The sequence below is a fragment of the Copadichromis virginalis genome, linkage group LG18, assembly GCF_057382275.1.
Source record: "Copadichromis virginalis isolate Kocher_CV1m ecotype Utaka linkage group LG18, C_Virginalis_male_GT1.1, whole genome shotgun sequence".
Classification (NCBI taxonomy): domain Eukaryota; kingdom Metazoa; phylum Chordata; class Actinopteri; order Cichliformes; family Cichlidae; genus Copadichromis; species Copadichromis virginalis.
The window spans coordinates 28,810,182-28,826,111 of NC_140635.1; the positions used below are offsets into that span (position 1 = coordinate 28,810,182).

Consider the following 15,930-nt stretch of genomic DNA (forward strand, 5'->3'; position numbering starts at 1 on the left):
TGGATACAATTACTTCAGAAATGTGCAAAATTAAAAAATGGTTTAACAGGAACAAACTATCGCTAAATCTAAGTAAAACTAAAATTATCTTATTTGGGAATTCCCTTAGAAATGCACAAGTGCAGATTCATGTAGATGGTGTGGAAATTGAAAGAGTACTTGAACATAAGTTTCTTGGTGTGATTATAGATGATAAATTAAACTGGAAGTCTCATATAAATCATATACATAACAAAATTTCAAGAAGTGTCTCAATCTTGAGTAAAGTAAAACACATTCTGGACCACAAATCACTCCACATTCTCTATTGTTCCCTGATTGCACCGTATTTGAATTACTGTGCAGAGGTTTGGGGCAATACTTACAAATGTTCGCTATCATCAATCTTTATATTACAAAAAAGGGCCATAAGGATAATCCATAAAACTGGTTACAGAGATCATACAAATCCACTATTCTTAAAATCAAAAATTCAAAAATTCACAGATCTGGTTCATTTTCTCACAGCACAAATTATATATAAAGCAATAAATAACCTGCTTCCTGACAATATTCTAAAAATGTTTTCTAAAAGGGAACGGGGATACAATTTGAGGGGGGAATTAAATTTAAAACATCCTCGTATCCGTACAACATTAAAAAGTTTTTGCATCTCTGTGTGTGGAGTGAAGCTGTGGAACAGACTAAGTAAAGATATGAAGCAATGTCCAAGCATGGCGCAGTTTAAAAAGCGGTTTAAGGATATGGTTTTTACAGGGTACAGGGAAAAGGTAGAGATTTGATAGGGTGTTCTTGTCTAATATTTTCATGTGTGTGCGCATGCACGGGTTTGTTGGTATGGGTATATATGTATGTGTATATGTATGTATATGTATGTATGTATGTATGCATGTATATATATATATGTATATATATATATATATATATGTATATATATATGTGTATGTGTGTGTATGTATGTGTGTATATATATATATATATATATATATATATATATATATATATATATATATTATATATATATTATATATATATTATATATATATATATATATATATATATATATATATATATATATATTATATATATATTAAATATATATAAAATTGTAGGTTGTGTATCCTTCAGGTGTTAATGGGGTTATTGAAAATGTGTATATGTGCGTATGTGTGTATATACGTAGGTATGGATAGATAGAAACATATATGTGTATATATTAAAAAAATAAAAATAAATAAAAATAAATAAATTACACATAACATATAATGTAATTACAAGGAGGTATTTCTGTAGTCTATTGATACTAGATAGTGGAAAAGGGGTGGGATTAAATAAGCTTATGCTTCTTCCTGCTCCTTTTTGAACATGGACGTTATTTGGAGTTGTGGTTGCTCGTTTTCCTTTTGTTTGCTTTGTTCATTTGTCTCTTTTAATTCTATTTTTTTTTTTTTATACTTTTTCAACATGTTCAAAATAAAGATTCAATCAATCAATCAATCAAAATGTGTTTACTGTTCTAAAGTAAGAATTGGGGTCATTTTCTTTATACACTGAGTTACGTCAACTGGCTATGAGAAAGACTGCTTTAAAATAGTGGTTTCACTTTTCAGATCCAGAGGTTTTATAATATTCAGGTTGATCAGACAACATAAATGTGGTTGTGTTTGTTTGTAAGACAGATTGTTTTTAACCATTAGATAAGGCCAAGGTAGTTGTTCCCCCGTGCAAATTCTTAAACATCTTTATTTCCAAGAAAGACAGCTTCATGAAATACGTTCACACATATACAGAGTAAATGTGGACACCAAATAATCATAATCAAACCTACACATACCAGTGCAGTTTGTCCTTTTCTCTCCACAGTGTGTTGGATTGCAGACTTTATTGTTTCGAGTCTGGCTCTCAAGGGCTGGGGTGTGAATAAATCTGATCTGGTCCGTCTCTGTTGTTTTTTTCCCCTCCAAACATTCTTTTGCATTTTTCTACCCAATTCCATTCGCCGTTGTGCATATTTACACAGCATGTTCAGCAAGACTGCGCCAGCGAACTGCATTCAGAAACAATTAGGAGCATTTATATGATCATGATGTTTTGACTTCACTTTCAAATGTTTGAGAAGAGAAGCTTTTTGGCAAATTCTGGCCTGAGAGTATGGCAAACATCACTGCTTGGCACTTTTCAAGAATTTGAACCCATATAGGCATTTTCATCCAGAGCTGTCATACACAGCTTCTGACAGATGTCTAATAATCTAAAGGTGTATTCACACTTCTTGATGTATATGTCTTGCTGGCCTCCTTCTTAGTCATCTAATATTTGTTCAGGATTTATAGCACAGGGAGGAGAGCTTTCAGTCTGGTACAGATTCTGCAAACATTTGGGCAGAACAAATAAAATATGCTTTTGTTGTGAGTGTGAAAACGTGTGTGCAGTTGGAGCCATGGAAGTACTTCAAGGGAAAAATGTTAAACCAAGTGCAAACTGAGACCCCCGTGCTGGCTGCGAGAACACAAAACGAAGATATGTGAGTAAGCACGTGCATAAAAACAAAACAAAAATGCTTTCTGCACTTTTTTTTACATTTGATATCTCTTTTGGTCGCACACCACTGACTTTGCACTTCAAGGAATGGCTGATAAATGACACAAAAACGCAACTCATCAGTCACTTTCACATGTCACACACTTGAGCACATGCATAGACAACACAAGCACGCCGAGCAACAGAAGACGCGGCAGAAGGTGAGCAGACGTGGCCAGCAGAAGGAATTCATCAGACTGACGTTCCATGGACTCTGGAGCTTTTCTTTCCTTCTATTTCCTCCTCAGTTCTACATCAGGGGACATTCAAGCGTTGTGTCACAGTCTCTCACTGTTAGCACACTTCCCCCCCTCTATTTTTTTTTTTGCTTGTCTGACAACGTGATGACAAATCCATGGGGCTAGAGTACATGATAAAGAACGATTCATCAGTCACAGATACGCATATGGCGAGCAGGTTGGATTCCAAATGCTGGAAAAGTGAAAGTTGTCAGTGCGCAGCTCACATCAGATAAATCTGCAAATATAGTATACTGGGGTCACTGGGCTACAATTTATAAACCATAATTGAGTCTATACAGTGTGGTTAGCACTGTCACCTCACGGCAAAACGCCCCTGGGTTCAGATCTGCTGGGTTGTTTCCGTTTCAAGTTTGTAAGGTCACCGTACATTTCTCTCCGAGTACTCCGGCGCCCTCTCAAAAACAATCATGTTAGTTTAATTGTTTTTTCTAAATGGACCATAGGTGTGAATGACTGTCTCCATTTGTTATTTAATGTTGATATGATCCACAAGAGGATCAAATAACCTTCCTTTTAAATAAAAGGAATATACGGCCTCTTATCCAGCCCTCTTAAAATGTCCATTAAACTCTAAATGAATTATTGGCAGTCTAGCTGGACTGTGGGTAATGTATACACTGCATTTTAAGAGCAATGCTTGAAATAAAACAGAGGATATCCATGTTTAGGCTGCATTCCTGCACACATGCTCATGTGTCCGTGGTTTTCTTGCTAATTTTTCCTTAAGTTAAAAATGTCAAAATGTTCTTTTTTTAATCAGTCTGTGTCGTGCTCGTTTAAAATCCTAAAAATCTAATGTGCATCACCCCTAAAAACAAACAAAAAAATGAAGCAAAAACAATGGAAACATTTCTTGAACCCAATATTTGAGATTCAGTGCATTAACTGTCAGTGACAATAACAATGACCCCTCCTCTCCCCGGTCTTTCACACAGATAAACACAAACCCATATTGTAATAATCAAATCGTGTGCTCTACTACTTTACAAAAACATTATGGGAGTGAACCTCGTTTTTCAGCCAAACCAGCACATTCCTCACGAAGCTGCCCGCCGTTGCAGAAGTTGGGAAACTGAGTGAAGAAATAATGGAATGAAAGAGAGGCCTGATTTATTCCATCTTATCAGTCCAACCAAACCCAGCCCTGTGAAAGGTATAAAATGTCCTGACATGTGAAAAAAAATAATTAATTTAAAGAAGGCAGCTGTACTGTGTAAAATGGGGTGGGGGGGGGGGGGGGGGGGTGTCATTCTCCAATCTTGAAAGCAGTGGCACAGTCAGTGGGACTGGGTGCAGAAGGCCGCCATCCTCAAGAGAAAACACACTGCCAGCAATGGTGAGCCTCACTCACAGATTTATAGGCTACAAGCTGTCTCTGTTGCCGTTGTTGTGTATTAACAAAAAAGAAAGGGCGGGAAGGAAATGAAAATGTGGATCAGATGGGTTTTTTATTTTGAAGGCTGCTGATGCTGAGTTTAACCACTGGGGAGCGTCTGGGACTGGATAAAGTAGCTATAACAACCCCCTTGTTTAAACTCTATTATTCAGACTACTTTTCACTGGGATGTTATTATTAACTGCACAAAGCAACAGGTAATAATAATCTGAGGTCAAATTTAGTGATATCATCAGCACACACATATGCCCTCTGCGTCCACACAGCTGTTGCAGATTGGTTGCTTGGCTCTCTGCTGCTTTACATTGCAAATACACCCGTGTTTACATTTGCTCTGCACTGACAATGGTCACTATGGGTTACCTTGACTCACAACACAGGTAACCAATGAGATCTCGCAGCATGGGAGGGGAGGGAGGGGTGCGTGTGTTTGGGGGTGGGGGGGGGGGGGGGGGGGGAGGGTGCTCAGTTCTCTGGAAAAAAGAAAAGAGGAAGCGTGAACTGACAACGACTAGAAAAAGAAGAAAAAAAATCACCATGATCTACGCTGATCTGTGATCTCACGTCTGCGTGACGCACTCTCTCTGGTGGCTAGACACTGACAGGAGGGAACTGATCCCACGCCTGTAAGCAGATGAAGGTTCTGTGTTTGCCAAAAGTAATGAGAACAATTTCCGTTTCCCTCTTGGATCTTGCAGGCAGCTGCTGCTCTGTCACATACAGGCACGAGCTGTAAACACAAAGGTAAGCAGACTGCTTCTTATTCCATACAACAGGCCTACTACTCTGTATAGTATAGAAAGGAGACACAGAAAAAAGACCAAAAGAAAAAAAGAACTAAATATAACAAAAGAAAATGTTAGAAGACGTTTGGGTGTATGACTGTATGCTGCATGACATGTGCTGAAGAGAAAGTGAAAGTACTTTTCAGAGAGTGTAGGGTTTTGAGCGCGGCTGTTTGACTCTCTATAAATGCTGTGCCAGAAAATGTAGATTAAAAGAAAGAAAGAAAGAAAGAAAGAAATACCTTTCCAATGATTTACTTTCAGTGACGGCTAAACCACTCACGTTTGCACGCGAGAGAGATTGTAAAAACAGTATTGCGACCACCTCTGCTGTTCTCTGGCAGACCATATTTTACTGCATTCATTTAACAAGGCCTGGTTACCCCAAGCAACAAGAGGGGCTTATCAGCTGCTGCCTCTCTTACCATGCTGTTATCAGCCTGGCCTAGTTCACGCACACACATATATATAACACTGCTCCTTTCTGTCAAACACACCCGCACGCTTTCTATCTCAGTCTCTGACTCTCTCTCATGCGCACACACACGTAAACTGGGGAATGAATGTTATGGGGGGCTTATCAGTGTCCTTAGGGGCCTGGCAGCCACTTCACAGACTCAGATCCCAGTGCAGAGGCCACAGAGACAAACCTATGTGACCAGAGTGCTGATGAACACCACATACTGTGAGAGACTGCAGGCTGCAGGGCACGGTAACAATGAACGTATACATGTGGCAGCACAAAGGCAAGGCCCTGGTGGCTACTACTAAAAAAAAAATAAAGAGAGGAAGGGACAAATGTTTCTTTTAATGTGTTCTGTTGGGGTGTGACGAGTGAAACTTCACCGCCTTGTTTACTTCAATAGAACAGAAAATGCAAGCTGCAGTCTTCATGTTTTGTACTTTGCACTTGTATTCACTGGAACTACGCAAGCATGGCAACTTGCCATGCTGTATAACCAGAGCAGACTTGCAGGTTAGGACGTACAAAAAAGCCATTAGTTATGTTCATTATGCAGTTTAGCTTGGCTACAAAAGGCAAAAAAAAAAAAAATGTAAAAAAAACTAATCATAGTAATAATAATTTGAAAATAAAACCATCTTGAAATATGTTAGAGAATGACTAATTCAACTCGCCATTAACTACATTGCATACTAAAATGTCCATTATCAAAAAAACATTAACTTACATCAACTATATTACTAATATATGTCATAATAGGACATTAAACTCTATTTATTCTGCTTAAAATGATATTAAACACAATGGAAATGTTATTTATAAATGGCATTATTTTAGACTGTTACTCTGTTATTCTGCTAATTTACAGTATAAAATTATAGCACCGAGTGCTACAAATGTCTGTTCAAAGTAATTGTTAATTTAGTCATCTTACAAGTCAACAGCACATGCTATGCAACCATTAGATGGCTTAGTGATCAAAGACACAGCAAGCTTCTAAGATAATATTGAAATGAGGCTTAATGCTATTGCAATTGTGTTTGCATAAAAAACTATCTGATAACAAAATTTGTATTGGTAACTTTGCCAAGACGTAACACTATAATAAAACAGGATACCACAGTCAAATCCAGACCTCAAAGTATCATATTATTGCTGTTCTCACACTGCAGGCTTACTTGTGGTTCCTACAGGTTTGATGTAATGAGCATTTCTTCTTCACTCACCTCTTTCCTCACCCTGAGATGAGTGCATTTAATCTAAAATTAATGCATTCAAATAATTAAAATATTATTAAACTCTGGCACTTTCCACCATAGTCTGTCTCTTGCGCTCTCTTTTCTCTTTCCCCTCATCCAGTTGTTCCAGATGGCTGCCCTTCATTGCCGGAGGTTTCTTCCTGTCAAAAGGGAGTTTTTTGTTTCCAGTGTTGCCAAGTGCTTGCCACTAGGGGGTTGTATGATTGCTGGGATTTCTTTCTAATGCTGTAGGGTCCTTAAATTACAGGACAGAGTGCCTTGAGGTGACTGTTGTTGTAATTTGCTCCTATATGAATAAACTTGGATTGAATTGAACTGAAATGAACTCAGGCACGGTCATTAAAAAGCCACAACAACATACCATGTATGATTTACTGTAGGAAAAACACAGTACTAAAATTTTTTTACAATTCACAGAGTGATACTGGTGATATTAATTTTTTGTTACTAAACTGCTGGTTCCAGCCCTAACATCAAGTGATGCATATTACATATGAACAAAAAAGGACTACTTTTCCTTGCTGACTTCTTCTTGAACTTCTCTTGGTTTTGGGAGTAAACTATCCCCCAGTTTGCTAATGTCCCACCTAAATCATTGAGTGCCAAGTGGCTGCAAACATCACAGGAAATCGAAAATGAGAGGACCACTGCTGGCAAAGACATGCTGGCAGTGGTTTGGCGCAGGAACTCAGGAAGCGGTGCCTCCTAACTGAGCTGTGCTTCCTGCGTGATAACTGACCCAAACATATTTTGCCTCTATCTCTCACACGCATACACCAAGACAAAGAAAACCCACACGCTCTCCATCTATTTAAAAAGGAAAAAGAAAAAAAAAAAGGACCTGCGATACTATTTAGGTTACAGAGGATTTACAGGGTTAGAATGTTTAGAATGGATTATCTTTGAAGCCATTTGGTCACAGTGCCACAAAACCTAAATGTTGGGATGATCTTCAAAACAATGATGCTGAAGGTAAGTGACGGAGTGGCAACAGTGTTCGGAGCCCACGGTAGAATTTTGCAGGAGGAGGCAGCTGTACTGCTAAATTCGCTTAAAGGTTAACCGAAACTTGGGAATTATTAAACAGCGAGTACTGAAGAGAAGGGGTGGCATTAGAAGCAAAGGGAAGACAAAGGAATTCAAGGGAATTAACAATGTTGTGATGGCCAGATACAAGAGGAGGGACAGAAAAACAAGCAACTGGGAGAGAATGAGAGGGAGTAATGCAAAGGAGTTGAGTGGGGGGTTGCAATTTTGTGCTAAACGTCCCCTTCACGGTCATGTCGTGAGGAATGTGCACAAAATGGCCCTGAAAGCCAAAAGCTGAACATTGTGCAAAGACATGATGTTGTCACCCACCCAACCAACCCCCTCGACTCACACCGCACACACAGCCCAGACACACATTTCACTGCAAACGCTTCCTTCCTGTTGCTGGTTTAGCCCAGTTTAGAAGACAGATAAGAGCAAAAGAATGAGACGTGTGACAGAGGGGGGAAGCAAATTACGATGTTCATTTCTCTGCATCTGAGACCAGAGACATTTCAAACACATAAATAAATAAATGTTCGGCAATGCCCAAAAAAGTAAAATTGTTCACAGCCTAATTTTAGCGTCTGCAGGTGTGGTCATGGTGTTTGTTTTTGACTCTAACAGCTCTTCAACTCCCCCACCTCACCCACATATTTTTGTGTGTGCCTCTCTGTTCTTCTCTGGCAGGTTCAGTCAGACCACAGGACAGTTTAGCACTTCCTCATTGAGAGCCGGTGCAGAGTGAGCGGGTGAGCGCTTCCTGTGACGCCTCTGCATCTCTGGTCAATAATTACACTCACATCACTCTACCACTACCAAGCCTCGCTGCATGGAAGGACGCAGGCTGCATCCCATCCAGGGGGAAGTTCTCTGACAAGTTATCTGCGTGTTCATCGGAAGGATTGTCTCCAGAAACGGGACCTGCCTTGATTCGACAACACATCAGACCTCTTCACTTCTTACCAGACTTCAAGGAGACGCTGTGATGCTATCCTCGCCCAGTTAAGAGTTTGTACGTGTGCTTTGGGACATTCAGCCATGCTGCAACAGTCAGAGCTCATCTTTGACTTTGCCAGTGACCACTTTAACATGTCACAGGTGAGTCAGAGCTAGACGGTGATGAACTTCTTTGTGTGGAATTGCTGGCAAACTTCTGATGTCGTCTAATTTCATGCCGTTTTTGTGTCCTGCAGCTGGGGGGTTTCACAGATTGCCCTGCGGTGATTGTAGAGCAGGTTCCACATTCACACCTGTTTTCATATACAGGTCTAGCGTGTGAACAGTCACAGGATCACCAGCAGCTGGTCAAAGGTCAGCACACACACACACACACGAAGACATACGCACTCACTTCAGCCTTTCTTTACCTGTCAGGCTCACATTTCATGATAGAAGATCCCCTGTCGTCTGCGACACGGTGCAATTCTTTTTTTTTCTTTACAAAAAGAAAACGAAAGTTTCTATTCAAATTTTATTTAAAAAAATTAAAAGTAATTCGCGGTTTTGAAAAAAAAAAAAAAACAGCCTTGCTTTGCACATGCGTATTCTGCCCCTCGCGCACATGGACCACCCTCCGCTGAAATTCAGGAAGTAAAAAAAGAAAACATTCCTGGCTTGTTCCTGGGGGGGAAACAACAGTTAAATGAATCATATTAGGATGTAGACGTGGTCAAAGCGAGCTACAGCACACATGCTATAGCTTGTTCCTCACACGAACATTTGAAAAGTAAGTGATATCGCCGTGTCGGGTTATATTTCCGTCAGTGTTCAGGTTGGAGGGAGCAGCTGAATCGACGCATGGCGAGGAGGAGGCTCGGTTAACTTTAGCTCACAGTAACAGCAGCACTTGTGGATAATTTACAGACACTTTACTTGAACGTTACAACCGTTTTGGGACAGCAGCCCATCTCGTATGTTTCTCTAAACGTGGCGGTTTGTTGTGACAGGCTGTGGGTTTGCTTCTCCCGACGGCAGAAAGTGTTTTCGAGTCCACGACAAAACAGCTGTTAGCTAGCAGATGTTTTCTAGCTCACTGCTTCTTCACGGGCAGCTCATCACACACACAAACAAGATGCGCATAAAAAAACACACACGCAGATTCCCTTTTGATCATGTTTAGCCTCGAGGACATGCACGTGGGGAGATGTAAGCTGTTAGACAGCACAGCGTCGTTGTGAAGCTAACAAGCACCCGAATATGAGTCTGTCAGTGTTATTTACCTGGACGGAAAGCACTTGAGGTCAAACTGCTTGGAGTCGGTGACCGAGACTCTGTGTCATTGAGTTTACTCAAGAGCTGCACTTCACTAAGCTCTTTGTTGTCTGTAAGAATTCCAGCTTACTCTGTGCTCTTCCATCCGGCTGTGTTTTGGAGGCAAATATTCTTTGGACTTCTATTCTAGTTTTTTTTTTTAAATTAATTATAGAATTGGCTTCATTTGCTACTGATGTGAACATTAATGAAAGTGAACTAATGCTGGAAGAGCTTGTAGCATCTGCATAATAATTAAATGTATTTGTGTTTTTCTTCTTCTTTTTTCATTCCCAAAAGAAGGGAAGTGTAAAACAGAGTGCAATTATTTGCTGTCACGTAAGCCTTTTTTTATTTAACTGAAATCAGCATAGCAAAAACAAGCCAGATGTTTGTTTTTATCCAGCCATCACACATAAGCAGCACATATAAACTATAAACTTTGTGTACTAAGTCATGACTTGGCTTGAGCATAAGCAGTACTTATATGTACCCATGCTGCATTCTGCTCATTAAATATATTTTACCCTGCAAAAGGAAGCAAATGAATAAATACATATAAACATCATCAAAATTATTCACATCAGTACAGCTCAATAAATAGCTTATATTTGGATAACCAAATGCGAATTACGCAGTTCGAAATGTTGTCTTTCATAATTTACCCTCAAAATTAGATATACATCTATTATATATAGCATATATAACCATCACTCATGCATTAAAAATCTCTGTAAACATTCTGCGAGTGTTTAGAATTCACTCTAAATGTTATTGTTGTTGTTTTTTATTTGTTTGGAAAATGAAATTTGATAAAGGATTTCAGCAGTTTGATGCCTGTGTTGTATTTTAAAATGTATTCAGATGTTTTAATGGATGGTGGGTCTGGACTGCAGACGGGCCTGTTTAACAGCCACCCTCTTTTACTAGTGATCCACGCTGTTGTAACATGTGAAGAACATTGTCTGGATTGTCTCGGTGAAACAAAAATTGTTAGTCATCATGTTGTCCTTCAAAACCTGTTTATCTGACTCAGCGTTAGTGATGCCCTTGCAGATGTGCTGGTTTTTGTTGTCATGTCACAGAGGTGACTGTAGCTCAGAAGGTAGTTTTCCACTAATTGGAAGGTTGACAGTTTGATTCCTGGCTGCTCCAGTCTGGTTGCCAAAGTACCCTTGTGCAAGATACTGAACCTGAAGTTGTTGTCTGTCCAGCTAAGTATGAATGCGTGTGAATGTTAGACAGAATGCACTTTGCCATAGAAAAAAATACTTGTGTGAATGAGACATGTATGTATAAAGTGCTCTACTAGAGTAAAAAAGCCCTATGTAGGAGTAAGCTTGAACCAGAGAGCGGAAGCCTTTCTAAAATTTGCTAATATGTTGAGGGTTTTTATATATAAATATATATATATATATATGCATGGTGGTTTTAACCTTTGTGGCTAGAAAGCAGTTGAGTTTACTGACAACAGTTTCAAGTGTCCAAAAGCACATGTTTCGACTTCTACCACAGAACTGTCCAGTCTGTTTTTAATGCCGTGATGTTCATATTCATTTATGCCAAATTTCTAAACGTTATAATTGTTGCTAAACTTTGCCTGTTTAGTTTTATCTCAATAACGTTTTTGATGCCTCTCCCAACAATAAGAAAAAAAAACCCTAATAGTTTGTAAATAGAAACTACATCTGCAGTTACTAAGGAGAACCTGGAAACGCTGTTTAGTAGCTCACTGTTATATAGTTGTAACTATTTGCATTGGACACACTCCAATTTTACATCAACAAAAACAAGTTTTACTCTTTGATAATTCTTTGTGGTTGTTATTTTTTGTAGTGGAGCCATGTGAAAGTGGGGAGGAAGAGACCATGGAGACGCTTGTCTCTCCTGACTCGTTACTCAACATGGAGTGTGCTGACACCCTCTCCCTGGAACACTACTGTAAGCACGGCTGTGTTCACCTCGAGCATGCTGTTTCCTGATTATTTTGGTGCAAGATTTTATTTTTAGGCATTACAGTGCTGCTGTTTTTTTTTAGCAAATCTGTTTCTGAACCCCTGCAGCGCAGACCTTCTTACCATCGCTTGGCGATGTCATCACTACTCCTGTTGTGGGGGAGGAGCTTGTGGGAACTGTCAATCAGTCAGAGTGGTTGTCGTTGCACAGAAACAAGCCTGCGTCGCAGCTGCGGTCCAAAAAGAAAAGTCAGTAACTTTCCTGCTCAGCTTCTTGTACGGCTAGAATTTCGAGGGTAAAATGTTTGTGACTGACTTTGGACTGCTTGTGTGTGCAGGCAGGAAACCTCGACATCGAAGAGCAGAGTCTCCCACGCCAGAAATTACAGTAAAGAAGGACAAATACAACAAAGGTATTGTCAAACAGAGCAAGACCTTGTTCCCTATAAAGCCACAGCACAAGTCACCTGACTGCACCTGAAATGATATAAATGTGTGTGCACCTCACCCCTACCAAGTTCTGCAAGTAAAATTATGCAACTGTGCTTGTTTTGGGGAAGCGTGCTATGAAAGTAGGTCTTCACCAAAGTGATTTAACCCAAATCTCATCTGTTGTTTTTCTTTTTCGTTCATGCGCTTTAGGCGGAAACACCCTTTACTTGTGGCAGTTCCTGATGGAGTTGCTGCAAGATAGACAAGTCTGCCCTCGTTACATCAAATGGACTAATCCTCAAGCGGGGATCTTCAAGCTGGTCAACTCAAAAGCAGTGGCCAGGCTGTGGGGCAAACACAAAAACAAACCAGATATGAATTATGAGACAATGGGCAGAGCACTCAGGTACAACACGGCAGCTCCCAGATAGAATTGTAATGTTCTTTGAAATTTCTCTCTCTGTAATTTGAAAAAATAAATAAATAATAATAATAATAATGAACAATCATAGATGTCAAAAGTGCCTTTTAAGGTCATTTATGCTAATTTTCCTACATTTTAACTCGGGGGGGTTTTATTAAGCACAACTTGAAAGCAAAGACATAAACAGCCATTAATACGTTTCCTAGCTTTGGCTTTGTACAAGTAATGGCACATTTAAGAGTGTGAAGTAATCATTCAGTTTACAATGTTTAACAAATTTATTAGAATACCACTAAATTAGCAGTATTGTTAATTAGCAAAATTATTTTTTAATGTTTGTGTTTTAATGTTAGTCTATGAGCACACACAAGCATTAAAGCATTAAAAATGATATTTTTAATGCTGAAATACAATAATTGTTGTTAGTCATGAATTTTCAACAGAGCACAATGTTGTTACTTTTTGATTAAGATGCCAAATAATGCTTATTTACTTACATTCCTGAACATAAATAATAGTTTTAGTGCTTGAGCAATATGCCTGATTCGTTCCCGGCTTCTCAGAAAAGTCCGGTGTGTTGCCCCAAATTTGGGTATAAAAAGGTGAATTGAGTTTGCTGTTTGTCTAACACGTAACAATATCATTTGTAGTTTTAAACAAACTTTTGGCAGATTTCAAAATATTTGTGTTTTCTTGTTTTTGTGACAGGTCTAATAAATAGTAGTGCTTAATAAAATCAAATGGAAGCTTATTGTACAGTCTACTCGAGTTTGATCCTGCTTGTCAGTACTAATTTAACCTTTTTTCATTTTTAAACCAGTTTAACTCATTTAACTTTTAATTTATGCATGTAAATGCAACTGTTTATCCAATCTAGGCTAGTAAGAAAGGGGCAGGTATGGAACCTAATCACAGTACACCAAGAAAACGGTATTCTGTATTCAGTAAGACAGGATTAAAATGCATCGATAAAAAGTCAAAAATATATTTTTGACAAAAAACAAAAGGGTTTTTTTGTCATTTTAATTTGAGATTTTACAAATGAGACGTGAATAATTAAAAACTGTAGCAGGTTTGAAAGCTGTCGGTTTCTGCTTTTTCCATGCAGGTACTACTACCAGAGAGGCATACTGAATAAGGTTGAAGGCCAGCGCCTCGTTTACCAGTTCACCTCTCTCCCCAAAGACATGATTTACATCACCGATGGAGATGGCATCAAAGAGGAAGACGACGAGGACCACGATGACAACAGCGTCAACGACGAAGGCTTGAGCGACGACTCTGACAGTACCGTATCGTCTAGTGACCATTCAGCGGAGGAGCAGGAAGATTCTCAGCCACCGCCAAAGAAATCGTCCCCCGTCTCCGGCCGCACTCCCGCTTCACAGCGCACCAGGCCCGCTCCCAGGCCCTCAGCTCAGCGCGACACCGTCCTGCGTCCCACCAGCTCCAGTTTGATCCAGGAACAGCATCTGCCTATCGTGTCGGCTGAGATGCTACGCACGCTCCAGAACCTGCAAAAGGTCCAGTCTCTCAAACCCGCCGGTCATGCGTCAGTCTTCAAAACGGCTCAGCTGATGGGGAGTCTGTGCGAGCGGCAGGCCGCTGCCTCTGCCGAGGTAGCCATAGGGAGAAAAGGTGCGCCGGAGATGCCCGAGAAAAAGTCGCACCCAGGACCAAAAACTCCACAGCTTATGCCTCTGATTAGCTCTGACCAATACAAATAACAGGTGCCCACTTTCTATTGAACACACAGATGCCTGTACACTCCAATGACTCAGGACCACTTACAGGGCTGCACTTTGCTATGACAATGCTGATTTAAAAACAAAGGGACTTTTGATGTAGAATATTATTTTAGATCATAAGTACAGATCAGTGCTTTCTCGCAGCGCTGACAGGAACCAAAATCTCACAGCAGTTTACCTTCTCAGCTTTGAAATCTGATCATTTCGCCTTATTGTCATTCTGTGTAGCCCTTTGTTAAACCAACACCAAAGACAGACATGCACTGGAATCTCTGGCCTCTCTGCACTGCCTGCAGACACTTTCTCTGCTTGCACTTCAGCTCCAGTGTCCTGGAAGCAATTATCTTATCACCACACTGTGCCCTTCGTCTCTGCCTTTTGCTCTCACTTTCTCCTACGTTGTTTAGTTTTGTGTCTTTATGCTATCACGTGCTGAAGCATTCCTTTGCCTTAAAAGTGGCTTTGCACTAATGTTTACCTCTGCTGTATATTTCTTCTGAAGTGCCTGAAGATGTCAGTCCATCCTATTCCTGGTAATCATAAGGGAAAACATTCCATATTGTTATTGTTATTATTATTGTTGTTGTTTTTTAAGATTGCTGCCTTTTTTTGTCTGCATTGTGAAATGTTGAAAACAAGGGATCACTGTTATTTTTTTCAAAGTAGTACTTTAGCACTTGCGCTGTTTATTATTTGTTTATTGACACCATTGGACTCTTTTTTTCTATTTTCTTCATGACAATCACCAGTGAAGTGGCCTTGTAGCCACCCTGCCTCCTGTAAAATGACAGTGCTACTATTTAGCTTTTCCCTTGTGCACTAGCTATCCATATATGAGTGCATATATTAAACTCAGAATCCTCTATCTGTATGCGTCTATTACGCACTGTAGGGCCTCAACATTAAAACCACTGTGCTGGCTGAAGTGAACATTGGTCATTTCGTTACAGTGCAATGTTTGGCTGGCATTCACGTGGGTTTAGCATCGAGCTCAGCGTTGCAGAAGGCGCCAGCAGCGGCATCTCTGCACAAAGCAGACCTACATATTACCAGGCTGGTGGTTTTAATGTTTTGGCTGATCTTTGTGTACTGTATACCTGTGAAAGCGCCTGACTTGTTCTTTTGATGCCATTTTTTTTCCTTCCCTCAGGTTTATAAAGCATTTTTGTGCTGCACATATTATGTACTCTATGCAAGAAGTAAAAGTGAAATTGTTAGTTTATTATTTTCTCTTTGGCCGGTCTTAGCGTAGGCTCACGAAGCTGGCTTACAAACTTCACCTCACTCCAAATTAAAAAAAAAAGCGACTGAAAGTTAGGCTGGCTTTTTGAGAGGCTAAACTT

General features: G+C 39.8%; 1 protein-coding gene across 3 annotated transcripts; it reads left to right on the plus strand.

The window, feature by feature from the left end:
- Positions 1 to 4,727: 4,727 nt before the first annotated feature.
- On the plus strand, positions 4,728 to 14,943 carry LOC146688192 (ETS-related transcription factor Elf-1-like). Of its 3 annotated transcripts, none has more exons than XM_085438996.1 (8): positions 4,728 to 7,718; positions 8,466 to 8,876; positions 8,972 to 9,089; positions 11,865 to 11,969; positions 12,092 to 12,232; positions 12,322 to 12,396; positions 12,626 to 12,821; positions 13,948 to 14,943. In XM_085438996.1, the coding sequence occupies exons 2-8, from the start codon at positions 8,817 to 8,819 to the stop codon at positions 14,564 to 14,566; spliced, it is 1,314 nt and encodes a 437-aa protein (XP_085295122.1). In that variant the 5' UTR covers positions 4,728 to 7,718; positions 8,466 to 8,816; the 3' UTR covers positions 14,567 to 14,943. The 3 variants fall into 3 exon arrangements, with proteins under 3 accessions (XP_085295122.1, XP_085295121.1, XP_085295123.1); XM_085438995.1 differs by having other exon boundaries at positions 4,728 to 4,983; XM_085438997.1 differs by lacking the exons at positions 4,728 to 7,718; positions 8,466 to 8,876; positions 8,972 to 9,089 and adding an exon at positions 9,308 to 9,504.
- Positions 14,944 to 15,930: the final 987 nt, after the last annotated feature.

Coding starts and splice junctions, on each gene's coding strand:
- LOC146688192 (XM_085438996.1), top strand. CDS start 8,817: ATGCTGCAACAGTCAGAGCTCATCTTTGACTTTGCCAGTGACCACTTT. Junction 12,233..12,321: donor GCTGCGGTCCAAAAAGAAAA/GTCAGTAACTTT, acceptor TTGTGTGTGCAG/GCAGGAAACCTCGACATCGA. Junction 12,397..12,625: donor GAAGGACAAATACAACAAAG/GTATTGTCAAAC, acceptor CATGCGCTTTAG/GCGGAAACACCCTTTACTTG.